This window comes from Amblyraja radiata, chromosome 11, assembly GCF_010909765.2.
Source record: "Amblyraja radiata isolate CabotCenter1 chromosome 11, sAmbRad1.1.pri, whole genome shotgun sequence".
In the NCBI taxonomy this organism is placed as follows: domain Eukaryota; kingdom Metazoa; phylum Chordata; class Chondrichthyes; order Rajiformes; family Rajidae; genus Amblyraja; species Amblyraja radiata.
The window spans coordinates 64,676,466-64,704,134 of NC_045966.1; the positions used below are offsets into that span (position 1 = coordinate 64,676,466).

Genomic DNA, 27,669 nt, shown 5'->3' on the forward strand with positions numbered 1-27,669 from the left:
TGAGTCTATGTCAACCAACATTCACACATAAACTAGTTCTTTCCTACCCACTCGGGACAATTTACAGAAGCCAATTAACCTACCAACCTGCACATCCTTGAGATGTGGGAGGAAACCGGAGCACTCGGAGAAGAACCACATGGTCACAGGGAGAACATATAAACTGCACCCATAGTAATGGGACATCCATTGCAACCAACATATAGACAGCACCCATAGTCAGGATTGAAACCAGTCTCTGGTCCTGTAAGGCAGAAAATCTACCACTGCGCCATTGTGCTGCCCTTAATTGAATGTGCCGTCCTTCATTTAATTTGAATGTACTGATCAGATCATGAGAATTTAAACCTTTTAAATTTTTTTTTACTTTTTAGGACATCAAGCAGTTGTTGGACAGGTACGTGACTGCAACAGTTTTCTGTACGTGGCTGATTAGTTCACCGTTGGCAGCTTGCAGGGAGTTCACAGCCCTGAGAGACCCAGGAGTTCTTTGCTTCACTCTCCCCTGAGTGAGTTGGTCCCATCGCAGGTCCCAGTCCCAGTTCCTGTTGGGCAGACACTTGTAGGGAAGCGGACTTAGTGCGCAGGCTCCCGGCCGTTTCTGCTCACTTTCCATGAACCATGGCTCTGGAGCACATGTAAAGTCATCTAAAGAGCAGTCGGAAATATAAAGATCCAGAGAATTATAAACAAAAACAGCTGGAAAGATCAGATTCAGATTCAACTTTAATTGTCATTGTCAGTGTACAGTACAGAGACAACGAAATGCAGTTAGCATCTCCCTGGAAGAGTGACATAGAATATGATTTCAATAAATAAAGCTATTTACATGTATACAGACATAGTGTTTTTCCTGTGGGAGGAGTGTCCGGGGGGGGGGGGGTGATTGGCAGTCACCGAGGTACATTGTTGAGTAGTGTGACAGCCGCAGGGAAGAAGCTGTTCCTGGACCTGCTGGTCCGGCAACGGAGAGACCTGTAGCGCCTCCCGGATGGTGGGAGGGTGAACAGTCCGTGGTTGGGGTGAGAGCAGTCCTTGGCGATGCTGAGCGCCCTCTGCAGACAACGCTTGCTTTGGACAGATTCAATGGAGGGGAGCGAGGAACCGGTGATGCGTTGGGCTACAGGTAGGGGAATTGTCGCTATTTTTCCCATTCTTGGGAGACACGGTAAAGGTCCAGAGAATAAAAAATGCTGGAAGAAGAGTCTCAACCCTTCATGTTTTCGATCCATGTTTTCCAGAGATACTGCCTGACCTGCTGAGTTACTCCAGCACATTGTGTACTTTTCTGTACACCAGCATCTGCAGTTCCTTGTTTCTACATAAAGTCATCACTGGTTAATAGTTCTCTGCTTTGTTTAACATTTGGTGCTTCAAGTTTGAGTTCATAGAAATATGAGCACAGAATACCAGGCACTCCACTGGATTAGCAACAAATAAAGTGGTGCAGGAACTTGGTGGGTCAGGCAGCATCTGTGGAAGGAGATGGACACAAGATGTTTTGGGTTGGGGCCCGAATGGAGTAGAGTGGAGAAGGCAAGTAGGGAGAGATGAGGGTGAAGGGTAGGGGAGAAGCTGGTGACAGGTGGATCTAGGTGGGTAAGGATGAGAGAGAGAGGGTAGAGATTGTAACTGATACTGGAGGCGACAAGTGGAGAAGATTAAAAGGTGTTGCTGGTGGAATCTGATGAGCTGGGACACAAAATATAAAACCACGTGGAGGAATGGTGGTTTGAAGGGAATGGGGCAGGTTTGGAATGTGGGATCTGGGGTGGAGAAGGGTGGGAGATGCACTGGATTCCAGCAGCTGCAGTCTCTTGTGTCGTAAAGTCATAGATTCATACAGTATTGAAACAGGCCCTTCAGCCCAACCTGCCCACACCCACCAACTTCTCATTTACACTAGTCCCACCTGCTTGCATTTGGCCCATATCCCTCCAAACCTATCCTATCCATCTGTGTTTCTTACACGTTGAGATAGAACCACCCTTTGTGTAACCCCTCGGTTTCCTATTAAATCTTTCCCTACTCACCTTAAATCTATATCCTCTGGTTCTCGAATTCCCCTACTCTGGGCAAGAGACTGTGCCTTTACCTGATCTACACCTCTATAAGATCACCCCTCATACTCCTGCACTCCAAGGAATAGAGTCCTAGCCTGCTCAACCTCTGCCCCTGAGGCCCCTGGCAACATCCTGGTAAAACTTCTCTGCACACTTTTCAGGCTTGACAACATCCTTCCAACAACTTGGTGTCCAAAACTGAACACATTACTCTTAATGTGACCTCACCGACATCTTGTATAACTGCAACATGACCTCCCAACTTCTATACTCAATACTCTGAGTGTGACTCCACTTGATGGCTCATTTAAACATTGCTGTGTCTATTCATGTGTAAGATCGAAAGGCACAGTTTTGGTCAATATTTATTCCTTTGCCATCACCATTTTCACACACGGTGGGATCTCACTGTAAATAATTTGGCTGCTTGACTTCCATGGGGAACTGGGAAATGACTGCAGGCTGACAATATCAATAACATTGTTGGCTGCAGGGTGCATTTCAAAGCCTTTCTTGTTTCACTTTCAATGGGCACAGTAAGCAACCCAAGGCTGCCTGAAGCTACATAGAGAGAGAGAGAAGTCATAGAGGGAGATGGCCCACTGCTGGTTCCAGGGCTCAGATTGCAGAAGGGTTTGGGGAAATGTGGGTATCTGTGCCTTTACAAAGCTCCCTTCACGTGCACAAGCTTCCAATCCAATGTTTCAGATGCAAACAGGAATACATCGCGCCAACGGACTTTCCCACCGACCTCCACACTGACTCCATCATCACACCTTTCCGTTACGTTAGAATCTGGGATGAGCTGAAAGCACTTGTTCCAGGTATGTGGTCCTGCTTTTTGGAGAGTTGGGGTGGAGGGAAAGGGGGTGGTGAGAGGTGGGTGGGGTGGGGTGGGGGGGGGAGGGGGGTGCAGGGAGACTGAGGGTTCGGGATGTGTTGCTCGTACATCCATGACATGGGGGCTATACTGCGCTATGATTCAGTGGTACCACACGTGCCTCTTCGAAGGTTGCAAATCCCACTCCAGAAACTTGACCACTGTAGCAACTTTGTACTGATGATGAAGGGAGTTTGAGTTTAGTTTATTGTCAAGTGTACCGAGGCACAATGAAAAGCTGTTTTTGCGTGTTAACCAGTCAACGGAAAGACAATATGTGATTACAATCAAGCCATCCACAGTGTACAGACACATTATAAAGAGAAAAACGTGAATAATATTTAGTGCAAGCTAAATCCAGTAAAGTCCAATGTGGATGGGGAACCAACCAAGCTTTGTCCTGGCTTACAAAATATACAACAGTGAATGATGGAAATAATCAGCAGGCCAAGCAGCATTTACACAGAGAAACAGAGTGTTCATATTTCAGGTCATAGATCATTGATCACAGAACTTAAAACAGTACAGCACAGGAACGGGCCCTTTGGCCTAATTTGCCCACACTGACCAACATGCCCCATCCACTCTAGTCCCACTTGCCCTCGCTTGGCCCATAGCCCTGTAAGCCTATCCTAGCCTTGTATTTGTCCAAATTACTTTTAAACATTCTGATAGTACCTGCTTCAAGTACGTCCTCCGGCAGCTTGTTCCATATACCCACCACCCTTTGTGTAAAAGAAAAGAGTTATCCCTCATGATGTCTTTCCCCCTCCCCCACCTTAAACCTATGTCGTCTGGTTCTTGATTCGCCTAATGGCAAAGATTGCATTTACCCGATCTATTCCCCTCATGAGCTTGTGCACCTCCATAAGATCACCCCTCATGCCCCTGCGATCCAAGGAATAAAGTCCTAGCCTGCTTGACATCTCCCTATAGCTAAGGCCCTCGACCCGTGGCAACATCCTTGTAAATCATCTGAGCACCCTCTCCAGCTTGACAACATCTTTCCTGTAACATGGTGACTGAAACAGAACACGGAACTCTAAATGTGGCCTCACCAATGTCTTATACAACTGTAACATGTCCTCTCATCTTCTATACTAACTACTCTGACTGATGAAGGCCAATGTTCCAAAAGCCGTTTTGACCACCCTAACTTCCTATGATGCCACTTTCAAAGACCTATGTACCTGTACTCCTAAATCCCTCTGTTCTGCAGCACTTCCCAGATCCCCGCCTACTGTGTAGGTCCTGCCTATGTTAGACTTCCCAAAATGCAATACCTCACATTTCTCCACATTAAATTCCAGCAACCATTCCTCAGCCCACCCGATCAAGATCCTGCTGCAATTTGTGACAACCAGCTTCACTATCTACAATACTGTCCACTTTTGTGTCATCTGCACACTTGCTAATCATGTGCAGGAAGGAACTGCAGATGCTGGTTTACACCGAAGACAGACACAAAAAGCTGGAGTAACTCAGGCAGCGTCTATGGAGAGAAGGAATGGGTGATGTTTTGGGTCGAGATCCTTCTTCATCCTTCTCGATCATCGAGCATCCTTCTCTCCAGAGATGCTGCCGGTCCCGCTGAGTTACTCCAGCTTTTTGTGTCTATCTTCACTTGCTAATCATGCCTTGCACATTCTTATCAACATTATTGATAGAGATGACAAGACAGCAATGACCCCGGAACAGAACCCTGAGGCACACCACTAGTCACGGGCCTCCAGCCCGAAAAGCAACCTTCCACCATGGCCCTCTGCTTCCTTCCATGAAGCCAACTGTGTGAGTTCCACAGTGAGGAACAATCTCCACTGACCGACTGTTTCATGCCTTTCAGCCCGGGAGTCCGTGAAGCTGGACGCCAGGACAGCTCACCCTCGGCTGCTCCTGTCCGAGGACCTGCGCAGTGTGGTGGACGGTGAGAAGCGGCGTGAGTGCTCGCTCTCACCCCAGCGCTTCAACCACTGGCTGTGCGTGCTGGCAGGCAGCGGCTTCAAGTCGGGGCGACATTACTGGGACGTGGAGCTGGGGGGCAACCAGGCCTGCTTGCTGGGGGTGGCCAGCGAGCTGGCCGACCGGCTGATCACCGGGCCGCTGGTGCCGCAGGACGGCTACTGGGTACTGGAGATGGTCAACGGCAACCTGGTCAACCTGGGAGGGCCGGGGCCCCGGAGCCTCCCCCTCCGACACAAGCCGCAAACCGTCCGCGTCTACCTGGACTACGAGGAGGGGCACCTGTCGTTCTACGATGCCGACAGCCTGTGCCACCTCTACACCCTGCACCACAAGTTCACCCACACACTCTTCCCTCTCTTCAACCCTCACAACAAGAAGGAAGGCAGTAGCAGTCCACTCAGACTGGCCTTCTGACACTGACCCTGGGAGGGTCCCCGCAGGGCTGTTCCCAAGGAACAACTCTAACCTGGGATGGATAAATCCCAAGGCTTTTCCGGTTAACTCTTGCCCCTTGGTTTGAAGCATTAAAGGTAATGAGGGCGGCAGAGTGGCGCAGGTGGTAGATCCACTGCCTCACGGTGTGTAATAAGCATGTTGGGCTCAGTGTGGTGCCCACTGCCTCACGGTGTAGAATAAGCATGTTGGGTGCTGTGTGGTGCTTGCAGATAGATTCCCCTCCAACTCCACCTGTACATAGTATTGTACGGTGATAACGGCTTTAAAAGCATTCACCGGGTGAGGGGGGGTTAACAAGCGTGTGGATCCAAGGTCCAGTTTGATATTGCTGTGAACACAAATATTCCCACTTTGTTGTTTTGAGGGGGATGAGTTGTTAAGGCGGGTTGCGAGGATGAGTTGTTAAATGGTTTTTATGAAGTTAAATAAAGTTTGCACCAAATGACATGATGTGGCCTTCTGTATCCATCCACATCCCCCTGATGGCTACAATTCTGAAACCTCCAGTCTGACACGGCTCAGCCATTCGTAGAAGCTGGAACAATACAACACAGCAACCGGGCTTGAAAGTCTCGAGAAGGGTCTCGATCCGAAATGTCACCCATTCCTTCTATCCAGAGATGCTGCCTGTCCCGCTGAGTTACTCCAGCATTTTGTGTCTACCTTCAGTGTAAACCAACAACAGGCCCTTCCGTTCACCGTGTCTGTGCCGATGAGGATCTAAACTGTACATCTTCCTTCACCTCGTCTATATCTCCTCAAATCTCTAACTGTTTATGTGCCTTTTGAAATGTGTCCTAAGTGTTGCTGTTGTATTTGTTCCCTCGCTTCCCCTGACAGTGCGCTCCAGGCACCTACTGCTCTCTTGTGTAAACAAATATATTCTGACAACTCTATTCCGCTACACAACACTCAGGAACAGCTCCTTCCCATCTGGTATTAGGCTTCTCAATGATCTTTCCATAAGCTAGAGTACAGTCTGATTCTGCTCTCCCCCATTGCAGACATTGGACTTTGTCTTTGAAACTGTTGTGCTTCAATGTTGAAAACTGTAGTCTGCACTCTGTATCTTTTCCTTCACTCCACCTATTGTAGCTGAGTTTGTATGGGTTGTGTTTATGTGTAGTATTATCCGACTTTGAATGGATAGCATGAAAACAAAGCTTTTCACTGTACTTCAGTACATGTGACAGTAATAAAGCTAAACCGAAATCTACAACTTGCCACATAAATCTCCTTTAAACTTCTCTCCTGTCACCTTCATGCCCCTGTCCCACTTTGGAAACCTGAACGAAACCTCTGGAGACCTTGCACCCCACCCAAGGTTTCCGTGCGGTTGCAGGTGGTTGCCGTAGGTTGCAGGTAGTGGAAGCAGGTAGGGAGACTGACAAAAACCTCCGGGAACCGCACGGAAACCTTGGGTGGGGCCCAAAGTCTCCAGAGGTTTCCGTTCAGGTTTCCTAAGTGGGACAGGGGCATAAAGCTACGGTGTCTACCCCAAGAACATCCAATAGAACAGCACGGGAGGAGGACCTTTCACCCACAATGTCTGTGCTGAACATTATCCCAAAATAAGCTCATCACCACTACCTACACATGATCCATATCCCTCCATTCCCTGCATATCCATGTGCCATTCTAAAACTCTCTTAAGTACTACTATATTCACTGGAATTTAGGATGAGAGGGCATCTTATAGAAATATATAAAATGATTAAGGGATTGGACACACTAGACGCAGGAAAAATGTTCCCGATGTTGGGGGAGTCCAGAACCAGTGGTCACAGTTTAAGAATAAGGGGTAGGCCATTTAGGACTGAGATGAGGAAAAGATTTTTCACCTAGAGAGTTGTGAATCTGTGGAATTCTCTGCCACAAAAGGCAGTGGGGAGCAATTCACAGAAAGTATTCAAGAGATAGTTAGATATAGCCATAGGGCTAACGGAATCAAGGGATATAGGGAGAATGCAGGAACATGGTACTATTCTGGATGATCAGCCATGAACATATTGAATGTCGGTGCTGGCTCGAAAGGCCGAATGGCCTCCTCCTGCACCTATTTCCTATATTTCTATGTTTTATTATTGCTGCTGCCTCCACCACCATCCCTGGTAGTATGTTCCAGGATAGACACTAAAAGCTGAAGTAACTCAGTGGGTCAGCCCACATCTCTGGAAGAAAGAAATAGCGACGTTTCTGATCGAGACCCTTCAGACTGGCCTGAAGAGAGAGAGAGAGAGAGAGTTTTATTGCCATGTGTCCCTGATAGGACAATGAAATACTTGCTTTCCTTTAGCACATCAGAACATAGTAGGCACGAATACAGAACATATCAGTGTGTCCATATACCATTGCATAAATATATACACACGTGAATAATGAAACTGAAAAAGTGCAAATAAACAGATCATGGGCTATCAATGTTCAGAATTTTGTCCGAGCCGAGTTTAATAGCCTGATGGCTGTGGGGAAGAGGCTGTTCCTGAACCTGGTCATTGCAGTCTTCAGGCTCCTGTACCTTCTACCTGTGTGTGGCCAGGATGGTGTGGGTCATTGATGATACTGCCAGCCTTTTTGATGCAGCGACTGTGATAGATCCCCTCGATGGTCGGGAGGTCAGAGCCGATGATGGACTGGGCAGTGTTGACCACTTTTTGTAGTCTTTTCCGCTCCAGTGCGCTCAAGTTTCCGAACCAAGCCATGATGCAACCTTTCAGTCTCGGGCCTCCTCCATTGCCAGGGTGGGGGAATTTGCAAACTGGAGGAGCAGCCCCTCACATTCCATTTTGACAGCTTAAAACCCAACAATATGAACATTAAATTATCCAGTTTTAAGTAACCTCCCCCCACCACCACCCCCCCACCCCCAATTTCCAGTGACCCCACTGCCAATTTGCATCCATTACTTCCTGACCCACTTCTTCCCCTGTCCCCTTCCATCAATATCCCTCTCTCTGGATTCACATTTCACTAATTTTCCCGGACACCATTTTGTCTACTTTTCATCTATTGCCTTTGTCCACCCATCTGTCAATCTACCCCCCCCCCCCCCCCCCCCCCCACCTCATCTGCATCCACCCATCACTTGCCAGGCTTTGGCCTGCCCCACCTCTCTCTATTTTCAGTTTACCCCCCGCAACAGTAAGTCGGAATAAAGATCCCGACCCAAAACATCACCTGTCTATTTCCTCTGAGTTCTTCCAGCACTTAGTATTCCACTCAAGCTTTTCATTTACAGTAATCTCATTTCATTCTCCCAAACTTGCCCAGACTCCAGCAACCACCCACACTACATTCTGAGTGTTTTATTTTTTTCCCTTAGGGGATTTTTTATTTCAAATTGAGGAGAATCGCTATATCGACAAATACTCTTGAGCTTCTACAAGTGTACAGCAGAGAGCATATTGACCAGTTACATCACGGCCTGGTTCAGCAACTCGAACGCCCAGGAATGAAGGAGATGACAAGACGGGGGAGAGGGGCATAGGAGGGGGGGAGACATTGTAGTGAGGGGGCAGGCGAGGGAGTGCCGGGGGGGGGGGGGGGGGGGGGGGGGGAATAAGGCCTAGTGTGTGTGAAGTTGCAGGGAGGTTTACAATGTTTCTTATTTACAATGTTTCTTATTTAATGTCCCTTGTCTAGTCTGAAATAAAGTTCATTATTGGATCAGAAGAAATATAATTGTGTGTGTTATATGATTATATACATTTATATAATTTTCATGTACGTGTGTTTATAAACATTTTATTCTTTAACAAGAATTAACAGAATTATGAACTAACAGAATTATGAATCTAACCATATATCACGCACAAAAAGTTCCCCCGCAACGTCAATCACCCTGCGAGTCGGGTCGGTTCCGGTTACTACAAAATCAACTCAAACACTGCTTGTCAACCATTTAAAAAGAAATGATTTAAAAACATTAAAAAAGACAATTACCAGAATCAACATTATTGTTGACAAGAAGTATGAACTGACAGATTTATGAATCTAACCCACACAAACTGTTGCCCCACAACATTGATTACACTGCGAGTTGGGTCGGGTCAGGTAGGCTCAGGTTACTAAAATGGGCGTGGAAAAATGCCCATGATCCCCTCCATAGCGTACTACACGTCAGTCCATTGCATTTCGCAGGAGTAGCCTATCTTGCTCCGCTATAAGATCTTTGGTAAACACTGCCCTGTCCCTCTCCCCACCAAATGCTGGAGTAAATCAGCGGGCCGGGTAACATCTCGGGAGAAGAGGCATTGGCTGCCTGACCCGCTGAGTTACTCCAGCATTGTTGTGTCTATCTTTACAATCTGCAGATTTGTGCAAAGAAATGTACCGGAAATCGCCGCTTTTCCATCCGAGCGAAAGTGAAACTTCACCGCCCGCGACAGCAATGGCGAGCATAGACGTGCTACAGTCGATGAAAGATGAGGCGCTTTGCCCCATCTGCTTGGATTTCTTTGTCGATCCTGTAACGATAGACTGCGGCCACAATTACTGCCGGACCTGCATCGTCCGGCACTGGCAGTCGGAGCGAGGGACAACCACTTGCCCGCAGTGCCGGGCGCTGCTGCCCGAGAAGACGCTCAGACCCAACCGGTTCGTGTCCAACATCGTGGAGAATGTAATGAAGCTGAGGCTGGACAAGGCGGTGGTTCAGACGGAGCTCCGCTGCCAGGAGCACGACGAGAGGCTGAAGGTTTACTGCAGCGATGATCGGAGGCCTATCTGTGTGGTGTGTGCCACGTCCCGCGATCACCAGGGCCACTCCACCAGCCCGATTGGCGAGGCCGCTGAACTCTATAAGGTAGGAACCCGCGCTCACAGTAAATTTGTACAGCGGGAAACAGACCTCTCTGTCCACCCAGTCCTCACCCAGCATGCAGAACAAAGAATAGTACAGTACAGGAACAAACCCTACGGCCCACAGTGGCATAGCATGTAGAAAAGTACAGGACAGGAACAGGCCCTTCGACCCACAGTGTCACAGAATGTAGAAAAGTACAGGACAGTAACAGGCCCTTCGGCCCACACTGTCACAGAATGTAAAAAAGTACAGCACAGAACCCTTCGGCCCACAGTTTCATAGAACATAAAACATTACAGCACAGGAACAGGCCATTCGGCCCACACTGTTAGAGACTGTAGAATAGTACAGCACAAGAACATGCCCTTCAGCTCACAGTCATAGAATGTAGAATAGTACAGCACAGGAACAGGCCCTTCGGCCCACTTTCAGAGAATATAGAAGAGTGCAGCACAGAAACAGGCCCTGCTGCCCAAAGTATCATAGAACACGGAAAGGTACAGTGTAGTAAGGAACTGCAGATGCTGGTTTTATCCAAAGATAGATATAAAATGGTGGAGTAACTCAGTGGGACAGGCAGTGTCGCTAGAGAGAAGGAATGGGTGATGTTTTGGGTCGTCTTGACCTGAAATGTGAACCATTCCTTCTCTCCAGAGATGCTCCCTGTCCCGCTGAGTTACTCCAGCATTTTGTGTCGATCTTCTATAAAATAAAGTACAGTACAGGAACAGGCCCTTCGGCCCACAGTGTCATAGAATATAGAAAAGTACAGCACAGGAACAGGCCCTTCGGCCCACAGTGTCATAGAATATAGAAAAGTACAGCACAGGAACAGGCCCTTCGGCCCACTGTGTCATAGACTATAGAAAAGTACAGCACAGGAACAGGCCCTTCGGCCCACTGTGTCATAGACTATAGAAAAGTGCAGCACAGGAACAGGCCCTTCGGCCTACAGTATCATAGAATTTACAAAAGTAGAGTGCAGATGCTGGTTTAAACTGAAGATAGACACAAAATGCTGGAGTAACTCAGCGAGACAGGCAGTATCGTTAGGGAAAATGGGTCGTCTCGACCCAAAATGTCAACCATTCCTTCTCTCAAGAGATGCTGCCTGAGTCGCCTGAGTTACTCCAGCATTTTGTGTCTATCTTCTCTAATAAATACAGCACAGGAACAGGTCCTTCGGCCCACCGTGTCATAAAATACAGAGCAGTAATCAATACAGATGCAGTTGTACAGGGCCCCAGTGAGACCACACCTGGAGTATTGTGTGCAGTTTTGGTCCCCTAAAGTGAGGAAAGACATTCTTGCTATTGAGGGAGTGCAGCGTAGGTTGACAAGGTTAAATCCCAGGATGGCCGGACTGTCTTATGCTGAGAGAATGGAGTCACTGGGCTTGTACACTCTGGAGTTTAGACGGATGAGAGGGGATCTTATTGAAACATATAAGATTATTAAGGGTTTGGACACGCTAGAGGAAGGAAACATGATCCCGATGTTGGGGGGGTCCAGAACCAGGGGCCACAGTTTAAGAATAAGGAATAAGCCATTTAGAATGGAGACGAGGAAACACTTTTTCTCACAGAGAGTGGTGAGTCTGTGGAATTCTCTGCCTCAGAGGGTGGCGGAGGCCGGTTCTCTGGATACTTTCAAGAGAGAGGTAGATAAGGCTCTTAAAGATAGTGAAGTCAGGGGATATGGGGAGAAGGCAGGAACAGGGTACTGATTGTGAATGACCAGCCATGATCACATTGAATGGCGGTGCTGGCTCAAAGGGCCAAATGGCCTATAGCAGGGCTCTCGCTTAACTTTTTTTCCCTGTTGCCAGCCGGGCAACCTTGGCAGCTTTTTAGGTTGCCAAATGACAGTTTAGGTGGTCATTTAAGGTGGCTTGCATGACGCGTGCGACAATGTGCTCGGACGAAGTGCGTAGTTACCAGTCGGAATTATACTCAATGAAGCATTCACATATTATTTCTGCTTCAAATAAAGTCACAAACTAAACATTCACCAATCAAGACATGATATATCCCACAATGACATGCAGCAAAATTATAAGACAGTATCTCAACTCTTTTTACACATTGCAATTAATGCAATTCCTATTAGTTCTTTCCACTTCCAAACAAAAATGTGGTTGGATTATTCAGCGTATGATCAACCTGTGTCAATAAATCCTGGAACATGGTAACATATATGCATACGTATAGTTGTGAATGTTGCTCATTAAATAACTGCAGTACTGATATTCCATATTAAGAGCATTGATTTGGCGTTAAAATGAATTCTGTAATAACGTGTCAACGGTAGCAGTGACAATCGAACACTGCGGTTTTAATGTTTCACGTCTTCACAATTTAATTAATCCATCTTTATGGATTAAAACAAATAATAACATTGGGAATTAAAACACATTCCGATTGCATTCCGACAAACATAGTCAATGTTCGCTCTGAAGACATTTCCAGGACATTAGGGTCATGGAGGGTGTGTGTGTGAATCAGTGCGGGGTGGATAGATGGCGGGGGGGGGGGGGGGGGGGGGGGTTATAAGGCATTCGGTGCAGAATGGATGGATTGAGGCAGGTGAATTAGTACGTGTTGGTTGTAGTAGGTAAAATTGTGAGGGGAGAGCACGGGGGATGTCAGTGATGTTGAATGGAGGGGTTCAGTACGGGATGGATGGGGTAGACAAAAGTGCTGGAGAAACTTAGCGGGTGAGGCAGCATCTATGGAACGAAGGAAATAGGCAACGTTTCGGGTCGAGACCCTTCTTCAGACTGCTCCCCCCATTCTTGAATGGGAGGATCAGTACAGGATGGATGGGGGGGGAGATCAGCGCAGGATGAATGGGGGGGGGGGGGGGTCAGTACAGTGTGGATCGGAGGGTCTGTGCTGGATGAATGAGGGGAAGGTGCAGGGTAAATGGAGGGTGGGTCTGTACGGGATGAATGCGTGGATTAGTACAGGATGGATGGGGGATCAGTACAGGATGGATGGAGGAGAAGTGCAGGATGGATGGGAAAGGGGCAAGTACAGGTTGAATTGGGGAACCAGTGCAGGATGGATGGGGGGGGGCAGGAGAATCAATGCGAGGTGGATAGGGTGATCAGCGCAGGATGAATAGATTGGGGAGGGATGGGGAGTGGAGCACAGGGGATGTCAATGAGGACTGAATAGAGGCGGGAATGGGGATCAGTGCTGGATGTAGAGGAGGGGTCCCAGGGTAAGGGGGGGGATGGAGGGGGCGTACTAGAGAGAGAGAGAGAGAGAGAGAGAGGGGGGGGGGGCGAGGTATGGAGGAAGGAGAGTCAGCGCTCCTCAGACAACATCGCCCCGCTGCCTTGGCCATTGGGATTTCCTCGCCACCGCCTCCCTCCTCCGCCAGCCAACTGCAAAGTGCGGGTTCGAGCGGTGCAGCTCAAAGATCCGATAGCTATCGGATCGATGGTGCAGCTGCTTCAGAAGTGGCGCAGACCACGCCCCATTAACATTTATGATCAAAGTAAACGGAATGGCAGTGACACAGTCACAATGGAGATTTAATCCCCAAATCTTAAAAGATAAGTCATGTAATGAATATCTAGTAAAACAGATTAAAATGTTTTTTGAGGCTAACGATAGCCCTGAAATCTCTGCCTCCCTTCTTTGGGAAACATTTAAAGCATTTGTACGAGGAGCATTAATTTCTTCCCAATCATTTTTTAATAAAGAGAATAGGGCCAAACAACAGAAACTGGAAATGGAAATAAAGCAATTAGACACAGAAAATGCAGCAGCACCATCCACGATAAAACACAATAAAATTGCAGTATTGAAATATAAATTAAACAAGATTTATTCAGACCAAGTTATAAAACTTTATCAACATACAAAACAATTAAATTTTGAATTTGGTGACAAACCACAAAAACTATTAGCGCGTCAACTTCGCAAATTGGACGGGGAAAAAACAATATACAAAATTAGAACAGATAAGGGAGAAACATTAACACTGCCTAAAGATATTAATGATAGATTTCTACAATACTACCAAAAATTGTATTCATCTAAAATAACAGAACAATCAACGGGAATGGAAACATTTTTACAGAATTGTAAGTTTGCGGGTCTAGATCAGAAAGAGAGAGATTTGCTAGGGGCTGAAATTACGATAAAAGACATTGAAGAATCAATAAAGTCCTTAAAAAACGGAAAGTCGGCAGGACCCGATGGTCTAAATTCGGAATTTTATAAAAAAAATTATGATTTGCTTTCCCCACGCCTACAGACAATGTACAAATACGCTTATACTCAACAGAAACTCCCAGAAACTCTAAATGAATCTACAATCATACATACCAAAAACGGACAAGGATCTTGAAGACCCAGGTTCATACAGAGCTATAGCCCTCTTAAATACTGATCAGAAAATATTAACTAAGATTCTATCTAATAGATTGAGTTTAGTGATCAGCAAATTAATACACCCCGACCAAACAGGGTTTATCCCCAAACGGTATTCATTTTATAATCTGAGAAGATTATTTAATATTATATACTCCAATAGAATCCCTAACGCAGAGCTAGCAATTATCTCGTTAGATGCTGAAAAAGCATTTGACCAGGTAGAATGGCCATATTTATTTTCGGTGATGGAAAAATTTCAACTAGGAGAGAAGTACTGTACATGGGTTAAATTGTTATATTCTAATCCAACAGCTAGAATATTAACAAACAAAATGTTATCAACTAAATTTAATCTCTCTAGAGGCTGTAGACAAGGATGCTCACTATCCCCACTATTATTTGCTCTTGCAATCGAACCCCTAGCAGAAAGCGTTAGAAACCATCCAGGAATATTTGGATACAATACTAGAGACACAAGGAATAAAATCTCCTTATATGCAGATGATATACTAATATATATTTCAAAATTAGAAACTAGTATTCCAAACCTATTAAATCTAATAACTCAATTTGGTCAGTTTTCGGGATATAGAATCAATTGGAATAAAAGCGAAATCATGCCAATAACAAAATTCAATTTACATACAATACAACAATCCCCTTTTAAAATAGTTAAAGATAAATTTAAATACTTAGGAATCTATGTAACTAAGACATATACCTCTTTATTTAAACTAAATTTCCCACCCTTACTGAATAAACTACATAAGAATATTCAATACTGGAAAACACTCCCCATTTCTATGCTTGGGAGAATTAATGCTATAAAAATAAAAAAAGATTTAAAATTGAATAATATACCACTCTGCCTTCCCATTGTAAATAATCCTTTATTCAAATCATCCTTTATGGACAAAGGTTTCACACAATGGAAAAATTATGGAATCAAAAATATAGGACATCTTTATGGGAAAGGTACTTTTCTTTCATTTCAAGAGTTACAACAGAATTATGGACTGCACTCAAATAATTTCTTCAGATATCTACAAATTAGAGATTATGTTAAATCTATTACACAAGTCTACAGGAATAGGGAATCAGAAATTCTTGATGAATGTCTGAACAAGCATCCTAATACTGAAAAACTAATAGCTTATATTTATAACACCCTACTAAATAACGAGGTACCACCGACCGAACCATATAGATACAAATGGGAAAATGAAATAGGTCATCTTATCACGAAAGATATGTGGGACGAAAGTTTACAACAAATACATCAATGTTCATTAAATGCCAGACACACTTTAATACAATTCAAGGTCTTACATAGACTACACTTCTCTAAAATAAAACTAAATAGAATCTTCCCACAAATCTCTCCTATTTGTGATAAATGTCTACATTCAGAGGCTAATTTAACACATACGTTTGCAAACTGTATAAAACTTAAACATTTCTGGACTGATATTTTTGAAATAACTTCAGAAGTTATTAATACAAAACTGGACCCAGACACAAAATTAATAATACTTGGAATATCAGAACAAAGCTTAACACTCACAACAAACCAAAGAAATTTCCTCAATTACAGTATAATAACCGGAAAAAAATTAATATTAAAATTTTGGAAAGGCCCTACAACCCCCACAATTAAAATGTGGATTACGGAAATGTCGGAGACCCTATACTTAGAAAGAATTAGACTTGTCTTAATGGACAAACAAGATATTTTCCATAAAATTTGGGCTCCATTCATTAACTATCTGAAGGGATAGATTGGCACAGCACGAGGACCTAGCTGAAACTTGAACTCAGGAATAGATGAAAAACTATACTTTATAACCTACGAACCTATCTCCATTGATGTATTACAGGTAACCCATTCCACCTCCCTTGTTTTTCTGTTGTGTTTTTTTTTTTGCTTTCTTTTTTATTTGTAACTTTCTACCCTTTCTTTTTCCCTCTTTCTATAAAAAATAAAAACACTAGAAGCAGAAGTAATTGATAATGGAAAATTTTAATAATGTATGACTGATGTATATGAAAAGTTTTTTTACTATAATATGTAACTACATTTTATAATATGTCTACTTCTAATAAATAAATTTAAAATTTAAAAAAAAAAAAAAGAAGTGGCTCAGCGAAAGACGGGTCCCGCACAGCAGAGGCAGCAGCCGCCGCGACAGCGGCTCCCTCCTCCTCCTCCACCCTGATAGCGGACGCTGCTTGCAAACCCGCTAACGGCATAACCGCTTTCAATACAAACCCTCCCGCACGCCGAGGCCCCCTCCCTCCCTCCTCCCGGCCTCGGCTTGCGGGAGGGTTTGTTTTGAAAGTGCGCCGTCAGCGGGTTTGCAAGCAGCGGCCCTTATCAGGCCGGGCGGAGAGCGGGAGGAGGAGGAGATGAGCCGCTGTCGCTGTTCGGGGGCCGTCATTCGCTGCGACCCTTCATCACCCCGCACCTAGTATCTTTCCCACGCAATACAGCCGTCACCGCCGACACAAAATGTCGCGTTCCTTGTCTCCACAGATGCTGCCTGACCCGCGGAGTTACTCCAGTTTTTGTGTCTATCTTCGGTACAAACCAGTATCTTGTTGCCAAGCCGGGCAAAATTACTCGGTGTTTAGGTTGCCCGGCGGCGCTTTGAGTGGTCAATGGCACCCGGGCAACCGTTAATTTCGTGCCCTGCTATTGTCTATTGTCTATAGTACAGAAACAGGCCCTTTGACCCACAGTGTTATATAACAGAAATATACAGCACAGGAACAGTCCGTTTTGCCCGCAGTGTCAATTCTTTGACACTGCGGGCAAAACGGACTGTTCCTGTGCTGTATATTTCTGTTATATAACATGTAGAAAAATATAGCACATAAATAGGCCCTACAACCCTGTCAAAGAATATAGAAAGGTCACCTCCTTCCAGGGACCCAAACAGACTTTCCAAGTGAGAGAGAGGTTCACATGCACCTCCCCAAAGCTAATCTACGATGTTGCTGATTCGGTTTCCTATCCATGTTCTGCAGAGATGCTGCCTGATACGCTGAGTGACTCCAGCACTTTGTGCCTTTTTACAGGAAAGTACAGCACAGGTGCAGATCTTTCAGCCCCCAGTGTCGTTGGACATAGAAAGACTCGGCAGAAGAGCAGGCCCTTCTGCCCACAATATTATAGAATATAGAAAAGTACAGGGCAAGAACTGACCCTTCAGCTCACAGTTTCATAGAACATAGAAAAATAGAGCACAGGAACAAGTATTTTGACCCACAATATCTGTGCTGACCATGACGCTGTATAACTAATCCTCGCTGGTTTAGGTTTATTATTGACACACGGACCAAGGTACGGTGAGAAGCTTTTGTTTGCGTGCTTATCTAATCAAATCAGATATACTATAAAATAATCGAAACAATCCAAACACGAGGAAAATCCAGAGCAAAGTGAAAGATACCAGAGTGCAGAATATAGTTTCTCAGCATTACTCAGCAAAATCTCATAAAAGCCACTTTCATATCTGCCTTGCACATCCCCTTTAATCTTGCACCTAAAAGTTATGCCTCTAGTCTTTGACATTTCCTACCTTTTGTGATGAAAAGGTTGTACCTGATTGTCCACCCTATCTGTGTTGGGTCCACTGTTGTTTGTCATGTACATCAATGATCTGGATGATGGTGTGGTAATTTGGATTAGTAAGTATGCAGATGATACTAAAATAGGTGGGGTTGTGGATAATGAAGTAGATTTTCAAAGTCTACAGAGAGATTTATGCCAGTTGGAAGAGTGGTCTGAAAGATGGCAGATGGAGTTTAATGCTGATAAGTGTGAGGTGTTACATCTTGGCAGGACAAATCAAAATAGGACGTACATGGTAAATGGTAGGGAATTGAAGAATACAGGTGAACAGAGGGATCTGGGAATAACTGTGCACAGTTCCCTGAAAGTGGAATCTCATGTAGATAGGGTGGTAAAGAAAGCTTTTGGTGTGCTGGCCTTTATAAATCAGAGCATTGAGTATAGAAGTTGGGATGTAATGTTAAAATTGTACAAGGCATTGGTGAGGCCAATTCTGGAGTATGGGGTACAATTTTGGTCGCCTAATTATAGGAAGGATGTCAACAAAATAGAGAGAGTACAGAGGAGATTTACTAGAATGTTGCCTGGGTTTCAGCAACTAAGTTACAGAGAAAGGTTGAACAAGTTAGGGCTTTATTCTTTGGAGCGTAGAAGGTTAAGGGGGGACTTGATAGAGGTCTTTAAAATGATGAGAGGGATAGACAGAGTTGACGTGGATAAGCTTTTCCCACTGAGAGTAGGGAAGATTCAAACAAGGGGACATGACTTGAGAATTAAGGGACAGAAGTTTAGGGGTAACATGAGGGGGAACTTCTTTACTCAGAGAGTGGTGGCTGTGTGGAATGAGCTTCCAGTGAAGGTGGTGGAGGCAGGTTCGTTTTTATCATTTAAAAATAAATTGGATTGTTATATGGACGGGAAAGGAATGGAGGGTTATGGTCTGAGCGCAGGTATATAGGACTAGGGGAGAATACGTGTTCGGCACGGACTAGAAGGGTCGAGATGGCCTGTTTCCGTGCTGTAATTGTTATATGGTTATATGGTTAATACCTTTGATAATTTAATAAACATCTATGGGGTCTCCCTTCACCCGCCGGCATTCTGGAGAAAACAACCGCTCCTTATAGGTAATACCCTCTAATCGAGACAACATTCTGAACCCTTCTTCAGATCCAACCTGAAAATCCATCTGTTAGTTCTTTCCCCAGATGCTGCCTGACCAGCGGAGTTCCTCCAGCAGTGTTTTACTCAAGATTCTAACATCTGCAGTTTAGTTGAGTTGAGAGTTCCTCCAGCAGTGTTTTACTCAAGATTCTAACATCTGCAGTTTAGTTGAGTTGAGAGATACAGCAGGGAAACAGGCCCTTTAAGGAGAAGATAACTTGCATTGAAGGCAGCCCAGAATAATGTATATTTGTTTGATTGCTCTAATGACGTGTTTTCCCTATGAGTAATGGTTGAGCAGGTTTGTTCAGTATTCATTGCTGCTTCGATGAATGAGATGTGACCTTGATGAAACATGGAAGGTTATGAAGGGGATTTGCAAGACAGGTGTTGAGAAGATGATTTCCCTTTTGGGGGAAATCTAAAAACAGGGTCATTATTCAAGAATAAACAGTTCCTCTTTTCAGATGGAGAAGAAGTTCAAGTTCAAGTTAGTTTATTGTCATGTGTCCCTGTATAGGACAATGAAATTCTTGCTTTGCTTCAGCACACAGAACATAGTAGGCATTTACTACAAAATAGTAAGATTAAACGAGAACTTACCAGTTTGAAGTTTGATCTGTATTTTATGAGGAGTTACGATGAGGGATTACGTGAAGAACCCGCTCAGTGCGCAGGCACGGCATACTTCCAAGCAGCGGTGTGGAATCACAGATAGACACAGTTATTTGAAGTAAACATAGTAAAGATAAGGAGACATCAATTTATTAGTTTGATCCATATAATGAGGGTGGGAGCGGAGGGCACGTAATCCCTCATCGTAACTCCTCATAAAATACAGATCAAACTTCAAACTGGTAAGTTCTCGTTTAATCTTACTATTTTACTTTGGAGTCACGTGAGTGACTACGTGAAGATTTCAAAGCTCTGTGATTTCAAACCGTGTAACAGTTTCATTTCACTCACTGCCGAAGTTCTTGAGGGAGGAGGTGTTATCGTAATCAACCAATGAGTCTATTTGTAGAAAAACACAATGGTATTTTTTAAACAATAACAACAAAGAATTAAGTTGCTCCCCTGGGCTTAAATTAAATATTTGCAGTTCGTAAATCTTTACTGCAAATAAACCAGGTTTTGCCAACGGCTTATTATAAAATTTCTGAACGGTCTTTCCCCCCCCCCCCCACCATCCTGCTGTAGTCAGGATGTGGTCTATAGGCATGTCCATTCTTTAGCCGTCGACATGGATGCTGTCCTGGTGGAATAAAATTTGTACATGTTAGTGTTTATCCCAGCAATTTCTAGCACCTGCTTGAGCCATCTCGCAATGGTTTGGCTCGTCACCCGACCATAAGGTTTTTGTGACTGACCCACAAGGCTTTTCATCTCCCTCGAATATTTTGGTTGTGTCTATGTAGGATAGTAGGTGGGTCATGGCACATAACCGTGGTTCTGGTGGGTAAGCCACGACTGGATTAGGTGTTCCTGGTCTGCTCTGTTTGATCATTCGCTGGATAACGACAGATCTGGTCTGGAGCTGTGACCATGTTGTCCAGTCGCAATAGGTGTAGTGACTGGACCCTCTGAGCGGATACAAGTGCCATCAACATGAGTGTCTTTAGTGTAGCTTGCTCGAGGCCGGGGGATCTGGCTGGTGGTCATTCCCTGAGATATGTCAGGACCACACTGATATCCCAAATATGGGTATACCTGGGCTTAGGGCTTGATATTGTAAATGCCCTTCATCAGTTTTACCACCAGTGGATGGGATCCCATCGCCTGTTGTCCTGGCGCTGGTTTGAGATAAGCAGAAAGAGCACTCTGTGCTGTGTTGATGGCACTGTAGCTGATCCCTACATCGTGGTGTAGATAGGCCAGGAACTCCAGTATGTTGGTGGCTGTAGCTGTTGCGTATGTTATCCCTGTTTCCTGGCAGTACTTCTCCCTTTTTTGATGCTGGTTAAGTACTGCCTCTTGGTGGATGTTCGAAGGGATGCCGACATGGTGATGGTTTGTTTGGACAATCCCAGTTCCAGGTAAGGTCTGTTCAAACTTGCAACCCAGGCGTTTAATTTTCTCATGGCATGGGTGTTTAGCTTACCTGGTAGGTAAGTAGCTGATAGCCAAATATGTCTTTCGACACACCATTGTCAAATCATGTTGACCAATTTGTCGCATGATAATGATTTTATGCCACCCATATGGTTAATATAAGCCATCACCGTAGTATTTATCAATTTGTAACCGAACATGCAAGTGCTGCATATTAGATACATATGCTTTTAAACCATAAAAGGCGCCCAACATCTCTAGATAGTTAATGCCCAGTGTAAGTAGTAATGATGACTCTAGGTTAGTCCATCTACCACCTGTGCTGGATATGGAGTTAGTCGCTCCCCAGCCTTGAGCACTGGCATCTGTTTGAGTAACTAAAGTAGGGTTAGTGATAAAGATAGGGCTGAAACTATGCCAAACGTTTTCTGCCCACCACTGTAGCTCTGATATTGCTTCAGTGGGTAAGTTCATGACACGATCATAGTGACCTGTATGTCGTTTTATTGCCTGTACCTTTGCTCTCAGTAAATTTTTTGATAGTGCAAAGGTCCGAATTGTGTAGCCGGAAATGCTGCTACCATTTCCCCAATTACTCTTGCTACTTGTCGAATAGTTGGTCGCTCGTTGACCATTAAATTGTTGCATGATTGTGCTAATTCAACCATTTTTGCCTTTGGCAAGGTAACAGTTATCTGGACTGAGTTAATTGTGAAGCCCAGGTAGTCCATGATAGTGGATGGCTTCAACTTAGATTTATCTGGATGTAGGACGAACCCCAGAGTTTCGAGGAGCTGTTTTGTAGCTGATACTGCTGCCACAGCCAATTCCATCATTTTCCCTACTATCAGAATATCATCCAGATATGCCATGACAATATGTTTTTGTTTTCTTAGTATTGCCATGGCTGGGTTCAATATTTTGGTGAAAAATCTTGGGGCTGAAGTTAGCCCATAGGGCAATGCTTTGTACCATCCAGATAAATTTTAGGTATCTGCGATGATCCTTGTATATGGGTACTAGATAGTAATCATCTTTAAGATAAATGCCTGCCATGAAGTGTCCTTTGGAATTCAGTTGTTTGGCAATAATATATGTCTCCATTTTGAAATGTATATACTTAACAAATTTGTTTAGTGATGTTAAGTCAATGATGATGCGACAGCCACCATCTTTTTTGGTTTTAGTGAATATATTCGATACAAATTCCAAAGGTTCATGTTTGGTCTTTTCGATGACCCCCTTTGTGATAAGTCTCACCAGTTCAGCTTGTCCCTCACGTTCTCTTTGACGGAGGGAGAAATACCCTTTTTCAAATTCCAAGGGTTCATGTTTTGCTTTTTCAATGATACCCTTTGTAAATAGTCTCATCAGTTCAACTTGTCCTTCTCGTCTCTCTTTTACTGAGAGGGAGAATACCCTTTGGGGTAAATGCTGAACTGGTGGCAAGTTACCTGATATAAACTGTATTTTGTATCCACTAATGCCATTGAGTATATACTGATCACTCGTGATAGACTCCCATGCTGCTTTAAACTGGTGCAATCTACCTCCTGTTAGTATTAAGCCTCCACCTCACAAAAGTTGATAGGAACCAGACCCACCTACCTCCATGGTTACGGGTATTTCCTCTGATTCCCTTTGGTCGGACGAGGCTTGCGAGGTGTCTGATGTGGCGTGTTTGTTGGGGGTTGGCGCATTTTCCATGGGGTCCGCTCTGGGCCCTGGTCTAAAAAAGACTTACGGTGAAAGTAAGCGGACCCCGAGCTTTCACCAGTGTTGAATGGCGGATGTTTACTGGTGGATGCGGCGGGGTGCTGCCACTTGGTGGTGTGTGTTTTCAGTTTGCTCGTTTTATACCCTGCCTTCATGAGGCCTTGCCATGTCCTTCATGCGTTTAGGTAGGTCTTTCCCGAAGAGCAGCCTGTCTGGCTCATCGGCTGGTGTTTTACACAGCCCGGCAAATCGAGGATTGATGGCAGGTTTGATGATTTCTTTCCGCAGATTATTAATTTCAAACTGCGTGTTACACAACAACGCGAGTGTATCCTGTTGATTGGTGGTCATCTCGGTGTTGTTTATAGAACGAGCAAACAAAGTGATGCCTGCTGTCAATAGTCGGAGTATCCGCTGCAGCTTTAGCTCGTGGTGCCGGATGGTTGCCCCAATGTGTCCCCAGATTTGGCTGTTCACCGCTGGTACTTTTAGCACAGTTCTCCGGCGCCGTATAGGTATCTAAAGCTTCATTAATCACCTGCTCCTGCAGAGCTCTGTTGGAAAGGTGATTGATACTTGCCGCTAGTTTGGCCTCTAACGGTTCCCCTGCACGGGGTTTTGACACGTAGCGGCCCACTACACCAAGCAGCTGTTCCTGCTCCTGCACCCCCTGCATACTCCCGAAATCTTCAGCCATAACCCCTTGTTCTGGACCAGCCCAGTCCTGGTCCCCAAAGCTATCCTCTGGAAAGGAGGATGCAATGGACAGTGCAGGAGGCACTGTAGAGGGAGTGCCTGACCTCCCTCTGCAAGAGCTCCCTTCCTGGGGTGCACCTTGCTGGAGCACCTGCTCCAAGAGCCGCTCCATGCGGCTCAGATGGCTGTCCCTCCCCCTCCTGGGTGGAGAGACGTCCCCGTCCGACGAGTCGGATGCCACCGGCCGGTTGCTCTTCCGTTTGGCTTTGCCTCCAGCCCGCTGTTCAGGCGTTAGCGGAGCTGGACTCGGCTCGGTGTCGGGGATAGCGGAGCGCCCGGATAGCGCTCCTACCGCCTGTTGCTGCCCCCCCTTCTCCTCTTGCGGAGTTGGACGGGGGGCAGATTTCTTCGAAAGTCTTGTCTTGAGTGTGGACATTCTGCAAGAGAAGACAGCCGGCTCTTCTTCGGTAAGGAAAGCCGACTTCTGTTCACTTACCTGACGGTCCGTCTTTGAAATTGCAGCGGGAGCTGTTTGACTTCCGCTGCTGCCGCTGTTGCACTGCTGGCGTAATGCCGCGCCTGCGCACTGAGCGGGTTCTTCACGTAGTCACTCGCGTGACTCCGAAGTAAAATAGATAAGTGTGTCCATATACCATAATATAAATATATACACACATGAATAAATAAACTGATAAAGTACAAATAACAGAAAATGGATTATTAATAATAAAAGTTTTGACCGATCCAGGTTTAATAGCCTGATGGCTGTGGGGAAGTAACTATTCCTGATCCTGGTTGTTGCAGTCTTCAGGCTCCTGTACCTTCTACCTGAAGGAAGCAGGGAGATGAGTGTGTGGCCAGGATGGTGTGGGTCTTTGATGATACTGCCAGCCTTTTTGAGGCAGCGACTGCGATAATTCCCCTCAATGGAAGGAAGGTCAGAGCCGATGATGGACTGGGCAGTGTTTATTACTTTTTGTAGCCTTTTCCTCTCCAGGGCGCTCAAATTGCCGAACCAAGCCACGATGCAACCAGTCAGCATGCTCTCTACTGTGCACCTGTAGAAGTTAGAGAGAGTCTTCCTTGACAAACCGACTCTCCGTAATCTTCTCAGGAAGTAGAAGCGTTGATGAGCTTTCTTGATAATTGCATTAGTGTTCACGGACCAGGAAAGATCTTCAGAGATGTGCACGTCTTGACCCTTTCAACCATCGACCCGTTGATATAAATGGGGATGTGGGTCCCCCTCCTACTCCTTCCAAAGTCCACAATCAGTACCTTGGTTTTGCTGGTGTTGAGGGCCAGGTTATTGCGCTGGCACCATATGGACAGTTGCTCGATCTCGCTCCTATAGTCTGACTCATCCCCATCAGTGATACGCCCCACAACAGTGGTGTTGTCAGCGAACTTGATGATGGAGTTCGCACTGTGACTGGCTACGCAGTCATGAGTATAGAGTGAGTACAGCAGGGGCCTGAGCACGCAGCTTTGAGGTGCTCCCATGCTGATTGTTATCGAGGCTGACACATTTCCACCAATACGAACAGACTGTGGTATGTGAATGAGGAAGTCGAGGATCCAATTGCAGAGGGATGCGCAGAGACCCAGTTCCGCGAGTTTGGTAACCAGCTTGGAGGGGATGATTGTGTTAAATGCCGAGCTGTAGTCGATGAATAACAGCCTGACATATGAGTTTTTGTTGTCCAAGTGGTCCAGAGCGGAGTGGAGGGCCAGCGAGATCGCATCCACCGTTGATCTGTTGTGGCGGTAAGCGAACTGCAGTGAGTCCAGGTTTTTGTCGAGGTAGGAGTTGATTTGCTCCATGATCAGCCTCTCAAAGCACTTCACCACCACTGGCGTTAGTGCCACTGGTCGATAGTCATTGAGGCACGTCACCTTACTCTTCTTGGGCACTGGTATAATAGATGCCCTTTTAAAGCAGGTGGGGACCTCAGACCTCAGAAGTGAGAGGTTGAAAATGTCCGTAAAAACTCCAGCCAGTTGGTCCGCACAGGTTTTTAGAACACGACCGGGTATACCATCAGGTCTAGGTGCTTTTCGGGGGTTCACCCCTCTGAAGGATTTCCTGACGTCGGCCTCTGTGACTGAGACTGAACTGCCATCACAGCGAATGGGGGCTCAGGAAGGCACATCAGTATTCTCCCTATCAAAGCGTGCGTAAAACGCATTGAGCTCGTCAGGGAGTGATGTTTAGCCAACATTCGAGCTGCCTCCTGGTTTCGCCTTGTAGGAGGTGATTGCATTCAGGCCCCGCCACAGCTGCCGAACATCTGTCTCATCCTCCAGTTTGGAGCAGAAGTCCCTTTTGGCCTTTTTGATGGCCTTACCAAGGTCGTATCTGGACTTCATGTAGGCCACTGTATCATTGGAAGTGAATGCCCTGTGTCTGGACTTCAGAAGACTTCTCAAAGTTCATCCAAGGTTTCTGATTTGGAAACACTCGGAAGGTTTTTGTAGGGATGCAGGCCTCCACACATTTCTTTACGAAGTCTGTAACAACTGTGGCGTATGTCCGTAAAAACTCCAGCCAGTTGGTCCGCACAGGTTTTTAGAACACGACCGGGTATACCATCAGGTCCAGGTGCTTTTCGGGGGTTCACCACTGAGGATGGTGAATCTTTGGAATAGTCTACTGCAGAGAGTTGTGGAGTAAACGTCATTAAATGCGTTCAAGAGAGAATTTGCCCCGAAGAGAGATGAGGATCATGAGAATCGGGAAGGGAAGTGGGTGGTTCTCAGGTGAAGGACACGGGGAGCCATGTTATCAAAATCTGCCCCAATTTCTTATATTCTCAGATTATCCCTTCCATCTCTCTTCACCCATTTTTTAATTGTTATTATAATTATGAATGGAAATCCTGTCCTTGATCAAGTACATTGAAGCTACAGCCACAAAAGCACACCAATGCCTCTACTTCCTCAGGAATCCAGCATGTCTCCAAGGGTTCTTACTAACTTCTACAGATGCACTGCAGAAATCAGGTTTTCAGGATGCATGGCTACTTGGTTTGGGAATAGCTCTGCCTGAAACAGCAAGAAATTGCAGAGTTGTGGACGTCACACAGGCCATCATCCAGACCAGATTCCCCACCATACACAGTTGGAAAGGGTGCAGAGAAGATTGATAATAATAATAATAATACATTTTATTTATGGGCGCCTTTCAAGAGTCTCAAGGACACCTTACAAAAATTTAGCAGGTAGAGGAAAAACATGTAAGGGGTATTAAATAAATAGTAGAGACATGACTAGTACACAAAGTAAAGACAAAACACAATATGAGGCAATTAATGCACAGATGAAAAGGGAGGGGGACGTGGGGCTAAGGATAGGCAGAGGTGAAGAGATGGGTCTTGAGGCGGGACTGGAAGATGGTGAGGGACACGGAATTGTGGATCAGTTGGGGGAGGGAGTTCCAGAGCCTGGGAGCTGCCCTGGAGAAGGCTCTGTCCCCAAAACTGCGGAGGTTGGACTTGTGGATGGAGAGGAGACTGGCTGATGTGGATCTGAGGGACCATGAGGGTTGGTAGGGGGAGAGGAGGTCAGTGAGATATGGGGGGGGCAGATGGTGGAGGGCTTTGTAGGTGAGGATCAGGATTTTGTAGGTGATCCGGTGGGAGATGGGAAGCCAGTGAAGTTGTTTGAGGACTGGAGTGATGTGATGCCAGGATTTGGTGTGGGTGATGAGTCGGGAGGCTGCGTTCTGGACCAGTTGGAGTCGGTTGATGTAGGTGGAGCTGATGCCAAGGAGAAGTGAGTTGCAATAGTCCAGTCGGGAGGAGATGAAAGCAAGGATGGGTCTTTCAGCAGCGGGAGGTGTGAGAGAGGGTCTGAGTTTGGCGATGTTGCGGAGATGAAAGAAGGAGGTTTTAATGACATGGCGGATGTGAGGC

The 27,669-nt window shown here is 45.6% G+C and overlaps 2 protein-coding genes across 2 annotated transcripts in view; both read left to right on the forward strand.

Annotated features, from left to right (window-relative positions):
- The window catches only part of LOC116978719 (zinc-binding protein A33-like), a 30,471-nt gene extending 24,665 nt beyond the window's left edge, over window positions 1-5,806 (forward strand). Inside the window, exons 5-7 of the mRNA XM_033030041.1 lie at window positions 375-397; window positions 2,772-2,887; window positions 4,787-5,806. Of these exons, the coding sequence (XP_032885932.1) occupies window positions 375-397; window positions 2,772-2,887; window positions 4,787-5,319 (672 nt within the window). The 3' untranslated portion in view covers window positions 5,320-5,806. The remainder of the gene's footprint in view (window positions 1-374; window positions 398-2,771; window positions 2,888-4,786) is intronic.
- Window positions 5,807-9,482: 3,676 nt separating this feature from the next.
- Window positions 9,483-27,669, forward strand: part of LOC116978720 (E3 ubiquitin-protein ligase TRIM39-like) — a 40,708-nt gene continuing 22,521 nt past the window's right edge. The window contains exon 1 of the mRNA XM_033030042.1: window positions 9,483-10,165. Within this exon, the coding sequence (XP_032885933.1) occupies window positions 9,689-10,165 (477 nt within the window). The 5' untranslated portion in view covers window positions 9,483-9,688. The remainder of the gene's footprint in view (window positions 10,166-27,669) is intronic.